This window comes from Dendrobium catenatum, unplaced genomic scaffold (genome assembly GCF_001605985.2).
Source record: "Dendrobium catenatum unplaced genomic scaffold, ASM160598v2 fragScaff_scaffold_1018, whole genome shotgun sequence".
Lineage (NCBI taxonomy): Eukaryota > Viridiplantae > Streptophyta > Magnoliopsida > Asparagales > Orchidaceae > Dendrobium > Dendrobium catenatum.
Genome location: NW_021319480.1, coordinates 53,614 through 77,491, shown reverse-complemented (window position 1 = coordinate 77,491; position 23,878 = coordinate 53,614). Strand labels below are relative to the sequence as shown.

At 33.7% G+C, this 23,878-nt stretch overlaps 1 protein-coding gene across 2 annotated transcripts; it reads right to left on the bottom strand.

Annotated features, from left to right (window-relative positions):
* Positions 1–1,992: 1,992 nt before the first annotated feature.
* Positions 1,993–16,873, bottom strand: LOC110099281 (ADP-ribosylation factor 1). 2 transcript variants are annotated; one of them, XM_020826378.2, is made up of 7 exons: positions 16,717–16,873; positions 6,803–6,958; positions 4,946–5,016; positions 3,110–3,229; positions 2,513–2,631; positions 2,343–2,424; positions 1,993–2,269 (listed from the first exon to the last, which is right to left on the bottom strand). In XM_020826378.2, the coding sequence occupies exons 2-7, from the start codon at positions 6,948–6,950 to the stop codon at positions 2,264–2,266; spliced, it is 546 nt and encodes a 181-aa protein (XP_020682037.1). In that variant the 5' UTR covers positions 6,951–6,958; positions 16,717–16,873; the 3' UTR covers positions 1,993–2,263. The 2 variants fall into 2 exon arrangements, with proteins under 2 accessions (XP_020682037.1, XP_028553682.1); XM_028697849.1 differs by lacking the exon at positions 16,717–16,873 and adding an exon at positions 16,583–16,619.
* Positions 16,874–23,878: the final 7,005 nt, after the last annotated feature.

Genomic DNA, 23,878 nt, shown 5'->3' with positions numbered 1-23,878 from the left:
ATATTAATATTGATGATCATGAGCCTATGGTTTGTTTGTACCCCTCCAACTATTTTGGAGGGGGTTATTGTGCCTACGGGTTGTTCAATCATTGTTTTTCCTATTGTTATTAAGAAGTCACTAATTGGTTTTGTTCCTGATGATAATCCGGTGGAAGAGTTTGAGGGTCAGTGTGAAGTTAATCAGGTGGTGGATGTTGGATCCTCTGAGTAGGGTGTTACAGCTAAAAGTTCTCATGTAACTGATTTGAATTCGCCTATGAGGGCTCTTGGGACTGCTCATTTTATTGATGTGCCGACTTCTTTAATTTCCAATGATGCAATGCATGCTCATTTGGCTAGCAAGTTGAAAGCTTTCTCTGTAGATCATTCTGATTAGTTGGATGTTTCCTCTTTTAGTGGGGAAGGGGAGGGGGAAGGTTTGGTTGACCCGATTGATAATTTGCATGAATTTTATAGTTTACAGGTGGGTTATATTATGGAAAAGGCTTGTTCCTTGGGTGGGGGCAAGCGTCGTCGTAGGAAATCCAAATAATAATGTGAATTTTTGCTTATGTCTGGATGTTGGTGCTTTCACTCGTGTTTGAGTGGGGGTTTGGGATGCCTTTTTTTGGCTGTCTGGCATTTCGACTTTGGGGTTGTGGAAGGCTTTTATTGATATGGATGGTGGTAGTGAGGTTTTTACCTCGGGCAATGATGAGACTATTATGCTCTCTATCTGATCAGCTAAGCTTATTAGCAACCACTGGGGCAACTGCTTGGTGATCTTCTTGTGGGTTTTCATTATGTTTGTCCACTTATGGGTTTCTTCATTATGGCCTGATGATGGTTGCTCCTTTTGGATGGCCCATGCCTACCATTTGAATGGTTGCAGATTTTTGCCACTAACTGAGCCCGAGTTATTTGAGTTTTCTTTTATGATTGATTGTTTCCTAGAGGCTATTTTCTTCTAGTTTGTGATGCTTAGTCCTCTTTTTGACTTGCTTGTACCTTTTCCTTTTTTAATGAAATAATTTCTTCAAAAAAAAAAAAAAATCCTAAAAAATGAAAAAAAACAAAAAAGTGATCACTATTTTTTCCTGCTTTCAAAATTTTTTTTGTGATAATAAATAACTTTATTAAACAATTAAAAAACCATCCCATCAAAACCTAAAAGCGAAATCGAATCAATCTAATCCAAGCCATAAATTTTTTTATACAACCTCAAATTCTAAATGAAAACAAATTCAATTCAATTATATTTCACTTGGAATCATTTCAACATCATTTTTTGTTTTTACAGCTATCTTATTTTACACATCCTGAGAGAGATTGTCGCAGCAGATGCTTTATATTCACATCTTTAAAGAACAGATTTTGTACAATTATGGATGATTCATTAGACCTTCTGATTCCAATAATTTTGACTTCTCTTCAACTTTTAAAAAAACCTTTATTTATATTTGGAACCTCCAACCACAGTTGAATTTTATTCTGTTCGATCTAAAATAGAAGTCTAAAATTTGAATCTAATAATATTTCTTTTTACATCTAAAGCTTTTTAATTGATAGAAGTCAACCTCACAATATTAATGAATTCTTTCACTCAGTGTTTAAATCGCAAGTGTTACTTTTTTATGCTCAATTTATGATCAAATAATCTGAAACTTCAACAAAATGTGAAATCATCTCATTATATTATAAATATTCTTGATAAACAAGCTCAATCAAATCAAGTAACGTTCAGAATTTTCAAAATTTGCTCAATCTGGCAAAAAGAAGAAAAATTGTAATACTCAGACTACCGAAAAATGTTGCAGTAAGCATTTGGTGCGGTCACTGGACGTCATCCAAAGGATGAATCAGAACGTGCCACATCACCATTTGATGTGTATCGTTGTGTACCGAGGTGATCTGGCACATCCTGATTCGCCTCTGAGCACGTAATAATTTATCGGGCATCTAAGTACCAAAAAACATGGAGCGTTAATACTGTCGCCATGAAAGAGAACCAAAATCAAAATCGCCTCAAATAAATCATCCAACAAAATCATTATACTGAATAAGGCAACACAATACAATGCTATCAAACACCAATTTCCAGCCATTGGAAATATTACTACTAAACATCATAAAATATAAGAAACAGACAAAACAAACACAGGATTGGTTAGCATAACAATCACAATATTTTTATTTCAAGTCATATTTATAGATCCATGATAATGATCTTCAGAACAAACTTTTCTATTTCAGTAGAAGTAGCAGCAGCAGCATATTGTTTTTTAAGACTGCAATAAAGCAAGAAGCAAAAGTGATCAACGCAAGTTATGGTGATTTTGTGAAATGCGTTTGCAGACATACCTTATTAGCTATGTTGTTTGAGAGCCAGTCAAGCCCTTCATACAGCCCTTCTCCAGAAGTGGCACATGTGCTTTGGATATACCTGTAAGGACCCAAGTACATGACATTGTAATGAGAATGAAAAGCACAATTGAGTTCTTTGGGAACAATCATGGCGAAAATATACGTACCAGTGGCGTTGACGAAGAGAGTGGAGGCCGAGTTTGTCTGTAATTTCTGCAGCGTTCATGGCGTTGGGAAGATCTTGTTTGTTTGCGAAGACAAGCAGGACGGCATCTCTCAACTCATCCTGTAAGGTTAAAATTGAAACCAGGTATCAAAAAGTAATCCAGTTGACAAAGAAAATAAGATGCCTCCGCTACAGGGTAAATTATTATGTGCGGATACCGGACGCAAGCTTGCGTCCGGATTTGTTGATCTTTTACTACGCTTTTGATGTATTTTTGCAGAATGACAGCTAATACACAATTTTAATTGCATATTAGCTGCCCTTTTACTGAGTATTTGAAAAGCACAGCAAAAGGACAATAAATACTTAATAAGTAAGATATTTGCTGCGCTTTTGCTGTAATTTTGCAAATACTCAACAAAAGGGCAGCTAATATGCAATTAAAATTGTGTATTAGCTGCCCTTTTGCAAAAATATATCAAAAGCACAGTAAAAGCACAGTAATCCAGACGCAAGCTTGTGTCCAATGTCCGCACATAATAATTTGCCCCGCTATAGAGAGAATAGAAAGCAGTGAGGATATGAAATGGAGTCCCACCTCATTCAACATCCTGTGGAGTTCATCTCTGGCTTCAACAACACGGTCACGATCATTGCTATCCACCACAAAAATGAGCCCCTGCGTGTTCTGGAAGTAATGCCTCCATAGTGGACGGATCTGAAATGAAAGTAGAAGAATATAAAATAGTATAATTATTAGTTTTAATCACATAACAGCCAACAGAAACCAGAGAATTAGTGCCCCCACGCACCATTTTACGTTAAAAATATAGCCAAAAAAATTAAGTATGTTCAATCAATTCGAGTATTTAAAACAATAAGGGTTCAAGCGAAAAAAAAAAAAACAATCAGGTTCCTGCACATACCAGCCATCAACATTGCGTTATCAAAGCCATGGCACTAAACAACAAAGACTTACAATGCAAGCCTTTGAAGGAATATAACCTTAAGAAAAACCAACAACAACCAAGAGAGTACAAGAATTAAAGGATGCAACCTGCCAACCTCGGTTAAACTTACTTACCAAATAAGGGAAAATGACAGAAATAAAAAGGAAAAAAAAAACATACAATCAGTATTAGCACTTGTTCAATGCCAGCATTCCCCAAATGGACACTCGATTTCAAAAGATGCATGGCATATCACCGCTAATGCAATGTATTGAAAATATTTGATTTGCTAAAAAGAAATGTCAAGTAAAATGAAATATAGAGGAAAATGAATGCAATGTATTTAAAATATTTTGAGTTTTTTGGATGAGTACAACAACAACAATAACAACAAGTCTTTCTCTCACTTCGTGGGGTCAGCTACATGAATCCTTTTTCTCCATTGTGTCCGATTAAGAGTCAAATTCTCATTAAGATCTAATAAAGAAAGGTAATTTCTAATATTTTTTAACCAAGTCTTTTTTAGATGAGTGTAGGTGATTATTATAATAATAATAATAGTATTATTATTACTTTGTTTAGTATGAAATAAAATTAATACAATGTAAAACCCAACGATGGTGGAGGTTGATGGGCAACATGTGGTGACCAATGGTGGTTTGGCGGCCAACGATGGTATAGTTGGGTTGGGTGACGGCTGCTGTTAACAACAAAGTCAGCTTGCAATGTTTTTTTCAAAATTCGGTAAAAAACATATGAGTTTAGAATGCATAAAAATTGAACTGTGGAGTGAAAAAGAAACTCACCAAAACTTTATTCTATATTTCTTTTTCATCAAGTCAAGCATCAAAATTTTCATATCCCCTCTATTTGAAATACTTTGCATTCCTTTTTAAACAAGCCAAATAGCCCCTAAAAGAACTCCGGCCCAAAACAGTTGTTGTTCACATTTAAAGAACAAACAACCTAATAAGCCTTCTGCCAAATATCCCATCCAAAGCAGGCAAAGGAAATGAATGCAGAATATAAATGATAATGCGGTTAACTTTCCTCCACAGGAGTGAGGTCGACAATTTCTAATTAAATCTGCTAAAACGGCACAAAAAATAAACAAAAATTATATCAGGCATTGGAATGGCAGTACTGCTTCTGCCACACATCCTCCTTCATTCCCCAAGACATCATACTTGGTATATTTCTGCAATACATTGGGTATTATTATATACTTCCATCGTGTATGTTTTCAATACAAATACAAGAACGGGGCATGACAGAAGAAGCTTATGGAAAAAAAGGCAGGGATAGGATAGTCACTTCACTAGATCAGGAGTCAGTCAAGTGATTCTTCAGCAGTAAATTCAAATAATAGGAGACCGGCCTATCAAATTAAAACCAGGGCAACCTTGCCAAGAAAATCGACATATGATAATACAAAAACAAGATCCTATTATTGTAAATCTAATTTTAATTAAAGATGAAATTACCTTGTCTTGACCCCCAACATCCCAAACAGTAAAGCTGATGTTCTTGTATTCCACCGTCTCCACATTGAATCCTGGCCAAGGAAAAAAAAATCATCATAATGAATGTTTGATGAAATAAATTTTAGAAATATTAATTGCTGAGATCCTAATTAAAAAAAAAAAACAACAACGACAGTTAGAAGTGATGAGAATCAACAACTATTTCAAATACCAACTACTACTATGTCGCACATTTGACTCTCTTATTTAATCTTAAACATCCACCAGATTAATTCTAATGATTCAATAACATACTTTATCATGATCAATGTAAACAACCATATAAGGATTCTTCATTAACACATTTAATTTTTAATTAACTGAATTAAATTTGAATTACTAAATTTTTTTGGCACAAAATATAGATATTTTTTATTCATATAAATTTAATTCTTCTTAGCTTTGCTGCAACACTCCTCTTTCTTAGATCCATTATGAGTAACATAGCTTGATTCCACTTAAGTAGGCACACAAAAATCCCATTATTCTTAAATATCATAACAAAATGCTTAATATCATTCATTAAGCACCACAGAAGTTTTTAAATTTTATTTAAACAGATCACTTAACCATACTAGTACAATACTCATCAAAGTCACCGAATCTCAATAGTATACACAGTTCTAGAGATCTAATGCATCTTTTTTAAATATAACGTCCCCTATTTATAATAAATCACATTGCAATAAGAAGTCCTTCATTTCGCTTTTATAATTTTCTAAAAATATATTTTGCCTTCTCTGGATACATTTATATTTTCCTTTTTTCGTCCATCTCTTTACAAAGACCATATTACTTTTTTGGGAAAAAAAAACCATATTACTTTCACTCCTAACAAACTTAACGTGGGCATAACATCAACGTCACAGTTTCTTTTAAATATCAAATCATTAGTTATAAATAATACTGTGTTTACAAAGGACATAACAGATCAATGCTCAAGTTTTTGGGAAAAAAAAAAGTTGTTTAAGGAAAATTCAAAAAAAAAAAAAAAAACTTGGAAAAAATTGGTCTAAAAAGAAGCAAAAGTAAACAGAATAAGAAATAGGAATTCATACGATATAAAAAGATAAAAAGGAAACATTTATGTAGGTGCATATGAGACTAATAGAAAACATGTTAGTTCTTAACAATTAAGATCCACTCTCACAAATACCTTTCATGGTGTCACGGCTTTATGAACACAATGGTGTTACAAAGCTGCAGTATTTTGTGCTTCAACTCAAAATTTACATAAAAAAATGGTCCTTAAAGTATTGATTCGGTTATAAATGTTGAATAATTGTCATGCCAAACGGAATCATCCAGTTCGGGGAAGACACTATCAGCCAATCGTATGAAATAACAAGGCTTTACCACTTAAGTTCCCTTTACTTTTAAAATGTCATGGACAACTTATAACAAATTCCAGACATAATCTCTCAATAGATACAAATATTAACAATAAACAAGCGAATACATATAAATAAGAATTTCTAAAAAAAAATTTCATGGTCCCACCTTTACAAGGAAATTAACAGGATCAAAGAACTTCTAATCAAGTCAAACACAATAAACCTAGCAGAGCTGACATGAACAAGAAAATCCAGCAGGAATCATAAATTCATTGATGTTTACTACAAATTGATCTAACCACTTTAAACAAATTCATAGATAAATAGATCAGCGGAGTAAAGAATGAGGATAAGAACCCATAAAATGAATCAAACTCTCAACTAAAAACCAGAAAAAATAAAGACCAAAAAGTTTCGTTTTATTTATTTATTTATTTTGAAGAAAAGGATCACCATAAACTTTTCAATTGCCTTAGTCACGTACCAATAGTAGGGATGGTCGTCACTATTTCTCCCAGCTTCAGCTTATACAGGATGGTGGTCTTACCAGCTGCATCAAGACCCACCATAAGAATGCGCATTTCTTTCTTGGCGAAAAGCCGACTAAACAGTTTGGTGAATGACAGCCCCATCTTCACAACTGAGAAACAGATCAAAGATGATTAATTACCATTAAAAAGCATGACAAAGTAAGCACTAGCCCACATATAACAACCTTAAATTACCAAACAAAACAATTCAATCAATCAGAAGCTAGATGACTTCAGTACATCAGGGCATACTCATTATAACTAGCTTATTGCATATTTGAAAGCCTTTGACAAATAGGTGGATGTGAAATTAGATGTAACCAGAACAGTAAAGAGACCACAATAACTTAAAGATTGCAAACCGTATTTATAACTTTATTTAAGAAAATATGCAACACGCAAATCTTTCCTGTGGGATCTCTATAATTCCTCAAGAAAACAAAAACTGCGTTGACCCTCCCCCAACATCTCCTTCACAAGCTTTAAAAAAGCACGCCAGCGTACACTCATTACCATGCAATTCCTTCCAACAGATCCAAACTTCTCCTAGCCATTGCACCTTATATACTACACCATTTAGTGAACTACTCATCTATAATGTCCATCTCAAGAAGAGTGATTAATCCATAAAAAACGAAAAAAAAAAAAAAACATTGTCACATCTTTTTGCACGATCCATTCAAAAGGCAACAAATATTCCCTAGATTGTTCTTGTCATTTTGTCCCTCCAAAAATCAACCCGCCATTATCAACATGCTTGCGATGTCATTTCCTACAATGTAGTATTCAAATATACAATATCACACATTGCTGACAATGGACTGCAATTAAACCACCGCCATTCACTTAGGTTAGATTGAAAATGGGCAGCAGGTCAGGAAGGTTAGCCTAGGGGCAACCATCATCTAATCAAAATTTGATCATAGCATGATTTAATCAATATCATTTGCTATGGATAAATAGAATATTTCAAATAATAACCAAAAAACTCTATAAATAAAGTTGCCATTGGAGATTCCCATTAGAGATGTCACTCATTATGCTCACTGTCAACAATCATCTCACTCGCAACGATAGCGGCGTCAGACAAGCCACACACTGTAGTTACCAACAACAACCATGCCAAACATTATGTTTAATGTTGATGTTTGCTCTATTCATAGCAATAGCATTATCAAACATGATCCTCATACTTGTTAACGGTGAATGGCGCATCACGATGTAAATGTCCCTATGGAGCCATGGCGCATAGCTCACAGCACGGCGCGCACCATTTTAAACATGACACAAACTATACAAGAATTATAAAATAATAAGCATGAAAATAAAATTTCATTAAACTGAAAGACAAGCTATCATGTAGCCGACCCCACGTAGTGGGATAAAGGCTTGATGTTGTTGTTGTTGTTGAAAGACAAGCTATCATAATATTGAAAGACAACCATAGTCATAAATAAGTTCAAGTAAATAACACCCAAATATCTCATAATTCAAAAAATTACTATAACTTTTTTAAAGGTCAATGATTTTATAAGAATTTAATCTACTGCACTAAAATACTTTGTGAATGAGAATGTAGTTTTGCTTTTGTAACTTGCATATATGATTTTATTGAGCTTATTCTACTTTTCTGTTTCCTACTTTCCTCTTGTATGAAATGATAGTTTGTGTGACAAAACCTTCCATATTATAAAACTACAAGTGATTAATATATTCAAATAGAAAAGAAATCATTATGGTGTTTATGGTGAGGTATAAAATGCATTTTCTCAATAGATCTAAATGGTAGAGCATAGAATATGGATATATGATTTCACATAAAATACCTAAGAAAAAAAACGAGACAATGCCTACTTAAAAATCTTCAAGGATAAAAATTTATAATGCATTTTAATTCAACGTAATATTACTAAAGGCATCAAAATAATTCAAAGGAAGAATCATCTATGATAATATAAGAATACCAATAGTTATAAAGTCTTGTAGGAGATATCGTTGATTCAGAGGAAGAATCAGCGAGCCGTGCGGAACAGATGAAAGAGGGCTAAAATTGGAATCAAATAACAGAAGAGTAGCCATGCGAAACAAACGGAGGGGGCGGATTCGACGGAAGCAGGGAACAGCCCATCTCGACTCTCGATCAGTTGCGGGAGCATTCGTGAAATTAGGGCACAAGCCGCATGGAATTTAACTTAAAATATAAAATATATTATCTTAAAAATAAAACAAATAAATATAAAAAATATTCATAATTATATTAAAGATTTTCAAAAACATTTGGTGCGCTATTTTGCGCCGTCATGGCGCACATGTGGCACAAATAGCGTGCTCCATATTAAACATTTGTGCCGCGCCATACGCATGGCGCAGTAGATGCGCCGCGCAGAGCCGTGCGCCATGGCGCGTGTTATTTTGCGTCATTGACATCTATGATGACGCTCATCATAGTTACCTTACAATGACCGCACCATCCCCTACACTTAATGTTGATGGTCATTTTGCTCATTAATAAAGCAATGCCAAATATGCTACTCTTTGCATTTAGCTAAAAAAGCAACAAACCTGTTCATCTCAATAACTAGTATTGATGTAGATTTTAGAGTGTAGCTCATCGAAGGCACACATGAATGGCTAGCAAACTTGCTTGTAATTTTTAGTTTTATGTTGTAAATTTCCATTCATAATTTTTATATTATTTTAGATTATTTCTACAAATATGCGTATGAGCATTACTCCCTAAGAGAATAGGATATGTCTCTTATTTTATAATTTTCTCGAGTTGGTTCCATTTATTTGGTGTGCTTTGTTACATCTAGGTTCTCTGCTTGTTGGGTTCTCGATATGTGCATGCATTCAGTTCTTGTAATGCGGTCCTAAAGCTAGAGTCTAGCCTCTGTGGATTGCATGCTTATCCTATCACTTGCAAATTTTCTATTGTGTATTTATTATCATGGGATTTGTGTTCCACTTAAAATGCCAAAAATTAGCAATTTTTAGATTTTGAGGCATGAAAAGTGGGCTCTTGCTGAATTAAATTTTTTATCATGTTCAATCTTGGGTGCTTGGTTGGACGTGGATTTCTTTGACGATAGTGAAAAAGCAATTATCACACATTAAGTTATCTCCTAATACGGTGGAAGGCTTGGATTTTTGCATTACTTGATACCTTACCTAGTTTATTTTTCCTAAATAATTCGATATTGAGTTTACCAATGTGATTAATTGTAGTAAACTTTGCTACACCAAGTTCTCCAATTGATGTGTGAATTCCAATTGAACCAAGGTTTGAAATTGCATGATTGGATATTGAAACGTTTTCTTTTTATGAGGTGAGGCATAAGATAAAAAATAAAGTAAAACGATTTTCTAGGATTAGATGGGGGCATTTAAAGAATATTAACAAAAATATTTTTGAGAATAAGATGTATTAGATTTGACTTATGTTAAGAAAGGCGGGGGTAGACCTAAAAAGACTTGGTTATAAAATATTAGGAATGACCTTTCTTTATTAGATTTAAACGAGAATTTGACTTTTAATAGGACACAATGGAGAAAAAGGATTCATGCAGCCGACCCTACGTAGTGGAATAAGGGCTTGTTATTGTTGTTGTTGTTGAGGTGAGGCATAAGCCTCAAGGCATTTTCAGATGTAAGTTTCATAATTAAATCATTAAATTCATAAAAAAATATGAAATAATAACATAATAACATCAAAGATATTAAAATAAGATATTAAAGTAAGAAAAGCCATATAATGCCATAGTAAGTGCTAAATAAATAGTCTCTCACACACTCAATTCAACATAAATAAGAAGTCCAATGTCATTATTTATAAATTAAAATCCCCCTACTCTTATCACTTAGACGATCTTCATTAAAATCATCATTGCACTTAACTGCTTTCTCTCCTCCATCTGACAAAAACTAAGAAAATGAGTTTCCAACAACAAGAGGTGAGGCATTGTAGCAAGAGTTGTAGTGGAAAAGCAATGATGGCGACTTGGCAGGATCGATATGGGCATAAGAGTTCTGTAGCATGTGGCCACAAGTTTGAGATTGTGTGGTTTTTTCTCAAATTTGATTTGGTTTATATATAGTAAATATGTTTAATAATAGATTAAAATTTTTTAAATTTAAATTTTAAAATTACTTAAATCATAATTTTAGAGTTTTGCATCTATTCAAATTTACATCAAAATTGTGCTGAGGAATGCCTTGAGGCACACCTCACCCCAATTGTGCATAAACCTTATATAGTCCAAAGGTTTTCTCTTGAGTAGATCTAAAACTGAATATATGGAATGTAATTTTAATAGTAATAGACCTAGTGAGGGTATTGTGACTGGGCGATCAAGTCATTAATAAGAGTACCCATTTTAGATATATTTGATCTATTGTTTAGAGAGATGGTGAAATAGATGGGGATATTATCAGCAGAATTCAACTTGGATGGTTGAAGTGGAGGAATGCATCGGGCTTGTTGTGTGATAGAAAAGTCTCCCTCAAACTTAAGGGAAAATTCTATAAGATGGTGGTGAGACCTGCAATGTTTTATGTTGTCGAATGTTGGCCATGAAAAGAGAAGCATAATACTAAGTGTTGCAGAGATGAGGATGCTCAGGTGGATGAGTGACTTTACCCTTAAAAAAAGGATACAAAATGAGCATATACATGGAAAGGTTGGAGTAGCGCTAGTGGAAGATAAGATTAGAGAGAATTGCCTTATATGGTTTGGTCACATAAAAATGACCCAATTAGGAAAGTAGAGCTATTAGATTTGACTTATGTTAAGAAAGATAGAGGTAGACCTAAAAAGACTTTGTTAGACAATATTAGAAATGATCTTTTTTTATTAGATTTAAATAAGAATTGGACTTTTAACATAACACAATAGAGAAAACGGATTCATGTAGCTGACCCCACGTAGTGGGACCTTGATGTTGTTGTACTGTATCCATGAGGATACAATATCAACTGATCAAGATATAGTAAAGTTATGGTAGACATCAAATCCAAAGCCTAAAGTCATATTCAATATCAAACCAAAGGTTAACTTGTCCAAATGAGCACTAAAGGTGACATGGAGGCTGCATGAAGGACTATAATCCAATTTAAGAGGAATTCAAGATGCCTTGAATTTAAAGTCTCTTAACTCTCAACACATTATAAGTGGTCAGCAACTAAAAGAGAATGAAAGATGATGTTGCTTTAAATTGGAAATTGTTCAATAAGTATGGGTGATTAGATTAACAAACTTATTTATTTGATAACTTATCACATGCTTAACATAAGGGATCAGCCCTTATCATCATCATTATTTAGATTTTTCATGCTTATATAAGATTTTATAAGTTTACAAATAATGAGCTTCTACCATTGATTTCTCATTTTATTATTCAATTCAATACACTTAGGTTGAATTCAAGAAGTTTCACAATTACTCCTCCCTCTCTCTATTGCACTCTTCTTATAGCTATCCAATGGGACCTCTCCCCTTGAAAAATCTATCATAACCCTCTCCCTCTAATCCTAGTTAATCTTATCACCTCCCTCAAAACAAGCACTCTCTCTAATCTCTCTATAACCATCACAACATAAAGGAGAGAAGGGCTTAATAGCTTTGAAGGAGCAGGAAGGAAAGGAACCATCAAGTCAAGGAGAAGAAGAATAAAACTAAGGTCAAGCAAGGAGGAAAATCCAAAAAAGAATAGATCAAAGGACTTCAAGATCAAAAGGAGTTTACAAGGAGATTTGATAAGGATTATCTCTATTACTTTCAACACCTTGGTGCATTACTCCACTCTTTATTTTCTTTCGTATCATATTATTTAGCTTCATCCCATATTCCTAATTATCGAATAATAGGTATAACCTAAATCATAGTTTTTAATTGTAAAAGCCCACTTAAAACCATACAATTAAGAATCCCATCATTTCTTAATATGTTAATTAACACTATCTTATACCCTTAATTATCAAACATATTGGTGTTCCAAGGATCAAAGCAACTTATAGTATTGATCCTTAAAACAAGCACATATCCAGAGTTCAAAATGAAGGGACGTCACATTCATCCTCCACAACTCTAGATCCAAGACCTAGGCCTCATATCTGATCCTACTAGCATCATATTCCACATCAAGTGGTATAGAGCATAGATTCTTGACCTCTAAGTTAAGATGCTTTTAAAACATGATAAAAATAAAAGCAAACCCTTTTAAATCTATTGAAGTCATAGAATCTGCTACACTAGATGGTTTGGAAAGTAGATTCAACACAGTAAAGTGTCTTATGACAAACCTCATAAAATAAATGATTCTACAAAAAAGCCAACACCTCCAAAAATAAAAGAATATTGCAACCATTAGCCATAATTTTCATGGAAAGAAAACGATATTCCTAACACAAAAATTTATTAAAAGAACTGAAAAACACTCGCCAAATAAAAATTATGGTTGCTCTCTGAAAAGCAAAGTGGTAAAAAATATGGTTTAAAATTGCGCAATAAGAGGCATGCCTCAAGGCGCACCTCAGCACAATTTCGACCCTTTAAGCCTCAAAGCCCACGCAATAAGAGGCGTGCCTCAAGGCGGTCGCCTCACGGTTGAGAGGTGTCTGCCTCTAAAAATTTAAAAAAAAAAATCTAATGTACATGCTCGGTACCGCTAGGTATTGCTAGGTACATGCTCAGTACCGCTAGGTACATGCTCGATACCACTAGATACAACAATGTTTGGTACCACTAAGTACATGCTCGGTACTGCTCAGTACATGCTAAGTATCGCTCGGTATCTTTCCAAACAAACAAAACTTCAAAATTACTCTTACAATAAAAATCTGTTCCGGGGGCAGCGCCCCCGGAAACCCCCGTAGGGGCGCTGTCCTTGGACCCCCAGCAAACTGGTATATTATTGTATTCATGTTGTCTTATTATTGGGATATTTTGATTTCATTTCATATCTTGTGCATTTTTATGTTTTATAAATTATTTGCTCATTAATATATACAAAATTTATCATTTTAAGATTATGTAATTTTTTGATTTTGAGGCTCACGCCTCGCCTCACGAACGAAAAACGCCTCAATACCCGATTACGCAATTTTAAACATTGGCAAAAAAAAACTAACCCAAATGAAACCTTAGTCAAATATAAAATAATTGAAAGATATATTTGGCATAAAAAAGCTAAGTGGTTGACCCTCACCCTAAAGTTTACCATCAGGACATAGCGCAAACAATACAATACCATAAACCATTAAACCCACACCCACAGCCAAAATTGTAAGATTTACTTGGTTCAAAAAATTGTTTGGCATTATTTTAGTATATTAGAGTCTTTTATTCATGGAAAAGAATAAAACAACCATGTTTGTAATGCATTATTTGACCGGGCCAAAAGAAACTCTTCTTTGAAGAATTATAAGGTGCTCATGGTGGAGGAGGTGGAACTGACGTGTGCTTAACTTTGTAATCAACAGGAGAAAAATAAAAAAAGCACAAGGAAAACATCAAGAGGCTTGGGTAGTGGTCATGGTAAAGCATCCAGTTTGATAGTGAAAACAGTCAACTCAAACAATAGTATAACAGACAATCACATTAGCAGCACACACATTATGACAAACTTGAGAAAAAAAAAAAGAATAAAAAAAATCAGGGCAACTAGGAATAATCTTTAACCTAGAAGAAAGAATGTAGTTTAAGTATAAAGTTCAAGGGTGCCAAGAGAGGAAACACGAACTCATCTCAATGACATGTGATGTTATCAATCGTGAATTACATTATAATGTCATTGAATTACGTCATGAGCATCAACGATCAAAGTAAGTAGCACATATTGTCTTAATCTCAAGTGCATCAATAATAACTGTAGAATATACTAGCTTAGGCTCTAACCCTAATCTAAATAATAAATTAATTAAATGTTGATCTTCAGAATAATAATATATATCAACATACTCATATTCAAACAAATCATCACAATAATAATCTTCCGAGATTGACTATGAATATGGTTAAATTGTTGACCTCTTGAGTCATTGGAGCTCAAGATATTGGATTTATAATATTGATAATTGAAAGAGTCGTTAAAGTAATCTACCAAAAGTTTGAAGCAATATCATGTCCAACAATCTCAATCCAAATCTAATTTATATCCAAAATAATCTTCCTTATGGAGATTTGGATGACCATGCTGAAACAAGCCAACAAAATAATGACGATGACTCCATAGTGAATATTCAAAATTTCAGAAATCCATTGATAAGTTTGTCTTTTCATATGCTACCTTCTAATAAGTTATGCATTTTAGCCAATTCAGCTCATGTGTCAATGTTTTGTAACATAAAAGAAACTCTATTTTTTTTTACTGTGTCCCAAAATAATCTTCCTTATGGAGATTTGGATGACCATGCTGAAACAAGCCAACAAAATAATGACGATGACTCCATAGTGAATATTCAAAATTTCAGAAATCCATTGATAAGTTTGTCTTTTCATATGCTACCTTCTAATAAGTTATGCATTTTAGCCAATTCAGCTTATGTGTCAATGTTTTCTAACATAAAAGAAACTCTTTTTTTTACTGTGTCAATGTTATATAACATACAAAGAAACTCATGATTTTCTAAGGTCAGGGTTTAATAACTCATAATAATCAAGATTAATTGACGTCAAAAAGCAAATCAAGATGTGTTAGCACAAGGGAAAGGGGGAAGTGTACAAGTCTCATCTCCTATTTGATTTTTCATATACTATTTTCAACTCCTTGGATCATAATTCCCCTCTTTGTTTTACTTCACACAATATTCCTCATTTTCATGTAATTTGGTCGATTACCCAAAAATAAGGAAAACTTAAATCAAGATGTGTGAGCACAAGGGAAAGGACGGAAGTGTACAAGTCTCATCTCCTATTTGATTGTTCATATACTATTTTCAACTCCTTGGATCATAATTCCCCTCTTTGTTTTACTTCACACAATATTCCTCATTTTCATGCGATTTGGTCGATTACCCAAAAATAAGGAAAACTTAAATCAACATTTCCCATTTTAGTGACCCCTTTAAACCAAATAATTTAAGGATTATATTTTTTCATTCCACATTTTGTTTGCTAATCAAGGCTTCCTTGTAGCCTTGTTTACCAAACCTATAACCTATTAGTGATTCAAGACTAAGGAAACTTATAATTTTGATGCTTGAAACATATACCCCTTTTTATCCAGGTTTAGAGAATAAGGGTTTCCATGTTCATACTCCTCATTCCCAGATATAAGACTGGGTATCATGTCAGAACATATTGTGATCATATTCCAAATCACCAAGAATAAAATTCACCATTCCATATAGACATCTGAAGAATCCCTGAATTACAGGATAAAAAATCTTTCAAAGTCATAAACTCTATAAAAATTAACTACCCGCTTTAACAATTTAAAATTTAAAAATAAAGCAGAAGCTACCAGATTTATGTGAAATGAGATGATCGGCAGCCCTCTCCTAATGCATAGAACCATCCAAAAAAGCAAAAGCACTAAAATCATACAATCAAAACTAGAACACAACTAGGAAGCAATAGAAACAAAAAATACGGCCTCTCCCAAATCCATTCCAGGAGGAACCAAACCTAGAAGAAATTCAGATCCAATCCGTCCAATATGAAATGAAAAGTTCTGCGCGGTCAAAGTGATGATCAAGATCGATGCTAAATTTCCATTTTTTTACCATTAGCATACCTGTGATTTTTAACGGATCAACCCAAAACCACCCGATAACCTCTCTCGATTGTACCTATAAACCTAGATCTAAAATTCAAATAAATAACTGTAGAGAGAGAGAGCGAGAGAGGGACAGAGAGAGAGAGATTTACAGGAGAAACACCAAAGAGAAGAACGAAGCTGTTCAAGAAGACGCGGCGCGAGAAGACCACCGAGGAGCTGCCGTGGACCACCAAATTCTAAAGAAAGGAAGGCCGGCCACTTATACAAGGGGGAGAACGGAGGGACGGGAGCGATTCTGCCTACTAACGGACGTCCAATCGCCGTCACTACCTTGGCAACCTTTGCCGTTATTTTCACTATTTTAATGTTTGAAATAAGGAAATTGAAGGTGCGTCCAGTTATTTCATTAATAGAATAAAATTAGATTAAAAAAATAAATTTAAGACAAAAATGACAAAAAATGATCCACTTTGAACAAAAAAAAAATATAATAATGATAAAAAAATGAACACAAGCTCATAAAACCCAGAATTAACTATGTCAAGTGGTTATATATTTCATACAGGGCAACTAGAATTTTCGAGCACTGAATTGTGGTGTATATTTAAAAAAATTTAATAGTTGTTTGATTGCATCTACACATAGTGAGAGATTTTCATAATATTCCATTTCTCCCAAAGCATAAAAAATTTGCATAAAATAATACATCATAATCTCTATGAACATATCCAAAGGGACAAGATAGCAAATAGTTAACTTGAACATCTCCAAAAGTCGTGATATGGGATTAGGGGTGTTACGTCCTAGAATATTTGTGGTGGTAGAGAGATGAAGAGCTTAACTTCTTAACTAGCTTTGAATGAAGATGCAACACACATATGGATAAAGAGAGAGGAGTACAAGAGTCATAATAGACACATCAAATTTTACGTAAAAACTCAGAAAAGTGAAAAAGACTATGGGTCAGTTGAAATGACATTACAAATAGCCTTGTAAGCAGTGTTGTATAAGTGGGTGGGTCTTTAGTCAGCGAGTTTTTGTGATTGATAATACTTTGAGATTAGAGTGATAGTAGAATGATTCACACGGTTAGGCATAGTAGCAGAATGAAGTGTCAAATGGCGTCAATGGAGGAACTATTAGTGATGGACCAAGATCTTTCATAACTTTAGAAGCAAAATCATTGGGAATAGAGTCTTTATCATTATCTATGTTAAATAAAGTATTTTTAATATCAACATCAGAGAAGCCAGCCATAATGCTAATTTGCTCCTCCTTAAATAGAGCCAACCCAATATGGAACGGAATATAGTTCTAAATGTTTATGTGATCATCTCGTTAAGTAAAATAAGAAAAATAGTGAATTTCTTCATTAGAGATATCTTTAGTGGAGTGAACTAGCCTATAAGGTGTACTAACTTCTTTCATAAGATTATAATTTCCTCCTTTAGAGTTTTTTTTTTTTGGTAGAGAAATTTCAAGTCATCCTTACATTTTGTAAGCCAAGAACACTTGTCCCTTCATTTTATACAACTATTTTTACATTGTATGGCTTAAATAAGTTCATGTTGGATATGTAGACCAAAAAGTGATTAGCCTAGATGCTGAGTTTCAAAATTCTCAAAAATAAAGGTTTTTGAAGCATTGAGCAAGACTTTGTTGGAAATGTAGAAGAAAAAAAATTGAATTTTCATTCTTCAAAGCAATTATGACATTATTAAGTTTATTGCACAAAGCAAATTTGGGATTTCCCCCGATAGGGATGGGCCAAGCCGTTTGAACAATCTCTATGATATTGAGGCCAATAAACAAAAAAAAAAAAGTATATGATCCTTCTTTTAGAATAGGATGGAGGCTCCACATGTAACATGACGGAAGAGTTATCAACGAACATTGGACTAAAAGAAATGGGAAATAGGGTAGGAGCTTAACTAGTGATTATTATAAAGAGTTCGGTCCAAAAAGGCATATAATAGGATTATGAAATTGTTGATTATATCAATTGAAAGAAAGATTAGTATGCAATAAAGATGCAATAGTTAAAATCCATGGTTTTGGAGAGATTGGAGGGTTATCAACAATTATTTCCTCATTTGATCTTACTCAGTCAAAGTCCCCAAATATTATATTCAAGGGTTATTGATAGACTGTGGAGTTTTTCGTTTCAAACCGAAAAACAGAGGAATTACGTGGAAACAAACGAGCCCTCAATTGCTACAAATCCGACTATTCCACTTCATACTGCAACCCCTCGCCGTTTCATTTATGGGTAACTCATCTTGCTGTAGTGTAATGAAGAGAAAAGCTTCTCTAACACATGCATTCATATCGTTATATGTTACTTCACCATCTACCCTTTCATTGGCTACCATACCCGGATGTTTCAATTCAAGATGTCGCACGAACAAGTCGCCTGGCCGAACGATTCCCGATTTAAAGCCCAAGCACTTCTTCTCACTTCTTTCGCTTTCTGCTTTCTCCTCTCCCACTCGCGAAATGCAACTACTCATCCGGTTTTGTCTCTCGCCAAAAGCATCAACCCACTAGTCAACTCGGTGGATAAGCTCATCATCAATTATCGTGCTCCAGTTCGGCATTTCTAAGCTGCACAGAGAACGACTGTTCTGTATTGATTATGGACCTTATGGTTATTACCTCCGACTGATCGGCATTTCTAAACTAGATGTATGTTTTCTTCTAATCGTTATTCTCCTTTAAGCTTTTATTATGTTTCTATGATCCTTATTTTATTCTTTCCGCTGTAGCAATTTCTGCTTGAGTTAGTGTCTTTAATCTTCCATGTTTTTCAGGAAAGAAATTCAAGGGCACCGAAGTGCCCAATTTTAGCGTCTTTAATGTGAATTTTGTTAGGTTGTAGGAGTATTGCCATCAGTTGAACTGGTCATAGTTTAGGTTTTAGGAAGCTTTCATTGTTTTTTTTTCCAGCTGAAGATTTCATTGTTTTTTTTTATAAATAAAATACAAATGATAACTTATGGAATAAACGATTATGTCATTCAAATTCTAAAATCTTATTTCATTTTATGGATTATGGCTTGTTGGGTTATAAAGATAAATTCTTTTATCATTTTTTTAAAAATTGTTTTACATATACCATTGGGAAAAGAAAGCTTCTTCCTTTTTCATTGCATTACAAATAGGATGAAAACTGTTTTGACTTTATTCAAAGTGATGTATGCATAGGTTATTACTCTTATTATATCATATGCAAACTATTAATATTTTGTGGCATTTGTGTATTATTGCAACGAGCTTGCTATGGTTTTATTCTTTCTGCTAGAAATCTGACGTACTAATTGTATTTAAAACATTTATATAGTATGTTGCTACTTAGTTTAAATGAAACATCAAAGTTTTAATATTTGATTCTGAGGTCAAATATCTGTCACTTGAATTTGATGACCTTCAAGAAAGATGAATTGTTTCTCAACGATCTTGCTCATATAAATCTTATGCAAATGGTTTTGTTGAATATCCACCTGTTAAATGTTAATCAAATTTTGATGCTTGATTATTTCGTTTCACATGAATTAAGATTTGTTTCTACAATCTATTTAATAAATAGGAAACATTTTTGAATAAGATATGTTTGCATTAGAAAGTTATTTTATAAAACATTAAAAAATTACATTAGCTTGCTTGTAGTTTAATGTTCTTTTAGTTAAATTTCCTATGCATCCATCAAAATTTTACAAGAAGATATATCATTCCCAATCATTGTTCAAATTATTGATTAGCTTTATTTTCAATGTTCTTCTCTATGATATGGAGACAGCTGAGTTTATTGCTGGTCTTTCCTCCATGCATTACTTGATAGTATTAAGTAAGGCGTTACTGAATTCTTCCAAGGCAATCAAATTTTACTTGAAGTTACCATGAATGAAATAGCTCTACCTCTCTCCACAGTTTTATTTGCTATGTTTCTTTTTTACGTAATTATGAATGTGATTAGTTTTTACAAAATTTAAGGATTTATATAATTATGAATGTGGATCTAAAGTGACTCCAAACAATGATACCAAAATTAGAGTTGATTTCCTAGCAAACCATCTAAAGTGTGTGCTAAAGATTATGTGGCTGGGGTAGATACTAACCAGGGTAGTTACTCAAGTTGTCTAAATTTTGAGTTTGTTAAAGGTCAGAGGAGAAAATTTATGTTTGAGTTTAAATATTAATGTATTAAGGTTTAATTTATGCATTTTAAAGATTGATTGATCAATCAAATTAAATTAATTAAAAGTTAAAGGAATAATGAATTTTAATTAATTTGATTAGTTGTTGATTTTTTTAATATTAAATTAATTTAGATTTTCCACCAATCAGTTTGTGGCATTGTGTCATCAGGCTCGATGACGAGGGCTCCTTAGGACACTTAGCCCTATAGCCTGAGATAGTCCATCATAAAATGGAGCTTAAGCTACTGGATGTTTTTTAAGACTTTTCTATGTTTAGTGGCTTAGTGGGGGCAGGGGGTTATGCTCTTTTGTTTTGGATGTTTTGTTTATTGGTATATAGCAATAGGGTTGGTCTTCGTGGGTTTGCTATGGAGATTTGGCCTCTTCATTTTTTTTTGTTTTCTGCTTAGTTTTTTATTATTATTATGGAATTATAGTAATGGAATTTGGGATCCTTACTAGTTTTTATTTTTTACCTATTTGGGAACTCTAAGATACTAACTTTTTAGATTGTTTAATATTTGGTGTCCCCATTACCCAATTTGGTTTAAAGTGAGGAGTGGATCTTATTTCCATTATGATAGTTTCATTTTAACAAATAATTTTTTCTTAGGTTTATTTGCTTTTCAATAAGGTTCATATCCCTGTGTTTGGATTGGGAACTCGTAGATTTATTTCCTTTTTAGTTTGTATTAGTTTTTTTATTGCTCTTAATGCAATTTGCGTTTCTTCAAAAAAAAAGGGGGATAAATCAAGTAGAGAGAGAAACTCATGGTCGGGTTGCGGGGTCAAGAGGCAGCGCCCCTACGGGGGTTTCGGGGGCAGTGCCCCCGGAACAAATTTTGGTTGTAAGGATATTTTGGAAATTCAAATTAATAAATAAAATGATGATTTCTCTTTACTATTTGTTGGGGGCAATTGCCTAAAGATTATAGTATTTTAAATGTTTTAAGGGAGCAATTGCCTAAAAATCCTTGTAATAAAGACTAAAATACCTAAAGAATTATATAATAAAGAATTTTTTTTTTAGGGGTGGGCAATTGCCCCCCTTGACCCTAAGGGGGTTTCACCCATGTGATGGATGTTGAGGGTGCTGCTCTGGTTATGGTGGTTTTTTGGGTTCATGATTTGGCTGTTGGTGGTAAGGGAAGTTCATTTTAGTTCAATAGCGATGTTTTTCTTGTTGAAAATAGAGAAGTTAATGTTGGGTCAGGGTTGATCAAGAAGTGCTTTGTATGGTTCTTGAAATCTGTTGAGGTATACTCTTCTGCAATCCATGAAGAGATAGTGACCCCGGGTCGTTGTTGTGATTTCTAGATTTGACCTTGTCCTGCTTCGGATTGGAGGAGGTCATTCAGAAATATTATGGTTCCTGGCTCTGGTTATAAGGATTGAGGGATCGTCTATGTAATTGATTTTAATCCATCCTCAGCTTCTCATAGGGGTAGAAGATTTGTTTTGAGGAGCATGGGCAAATATCTTCTTTCTCCTATTTATGTAAAGGATGATGTTTATTCTCCTATTAAGCTTGAATTTTGGGTCCAAGATTTTGTAATTTCATTGATATGTCTCATTTTTTAATTACAAAAATTTGTAAAAATTCTAATGTATGTGGATCCTGTTTTCATTCTCCCTAAGTTTCACCCTCAAGGTGGTTTTCTAAATGCCCCTATGGGGATGGGATTTAATAGATTTATTGCGGAGTTAAGTTTGGCATGGATGTTTGGAGGGGTTTTTGTTAAGGCAGCTACAGTTGAAGCGGTTGGGAATTCCTTCTATTTTATGGGAAAGGAGAGATTTGTTAAATGGAAGGGGTCTAATAAGTGGTGGTTTTCCTGTTGGAAATGTCTATGGAAATTCTATGCATGGTATTTTAACATTATTGACATTTTGTCCAGGGAAAAACAACACCTCATTAAACCAGCTGTAGGGTTACCTTATTCTGTATAGTTTCATAAGCATGTTGACGGTATACTTCCTATTGATGTCTTTAATGCCTCAAAGTGGGAACATACATCAGGGGCTGCGATAGCTCATTTCATATATACTTCCTCGTCTTATCAAATGTTTGGGCAATTAATTTGGTAGGATGCAGTGAAGTTTATTGCCAATTTATTAGTTGCCGATTTTTAGATAACAAAGAAGTGTTGTATTCAGTAACGAGTTAGGGAGTGATAATCTTGTAGAAGCTTTTGATGGCTCGATTAGGGAGCATATACCAGAAGATGTCCAAGATAGGGAGTTGGTCTTCGAGAGGCCATCTTTATATTCAATGGATTCTGGGGAGTTTAAAAGTAAACAGAAGCCTCATGAAGTGGCTTGTGGAATCACTTCTTCGTCAATGGTTAAGGAAGTAAATGTGATGTTTAAAGCGGATTCAAATGTATCGAATACTGGAGTTTTTGTAGCTACTAGGTTGCATTTGTTTGGATTAATTGTCAAAGGAAGATAGTTTGTTTCTTCCAAAATGTTCTTTGGAAGGCTTGAAATGGGATCACATCCTAGGGCCATGTAAAGACTTACCTAGGGTAAGTGCTATAGTTGCGATGGGAATCAGTACCCTGTTTGTCAGAGTTATGATTATGATGACGAGTAAAAAAGTTTAGGACCTAGTAGGGAAGAGGTGACAATTTGGCCTCAAAGTATTAAGTTTTTAAGAAAGGTTTTTTATATGCATTATAAAATTAGAGTAATGAAATTTATGACTCTTCCTATTTTTCATTTTTCATCTAATTGAAAAATCTGGGATACTAACCAACAAATTTGATTTTTTTTCAAACTTTTGGTGTCCCCAACACCCCAATTAGTTCAAGGTGAGGATTAGTGGATTTTATTTCCATTATGGCATTTTCTATTTGAAAATTAACTTTTTTTGCTATGTTTGCTCTTCAATAAACCTTCCTTTCCCCTTGTTTGGAAAGGTAAGGATGTTAGCTCTTTTTCCTTTTCTAGCTTGTAATAGTTTCTCCAATTTAATGCATTTTACAATTCCTTAAAAAAGGGGATCAATCAAGTGCATATAGTCTTCATGTTTATTAAAGTGATTTAATAAAGTTTATTCAATTTATTTTATTATTTTATTTGATTTATTTAATTAATGAATTAAATTAAATTT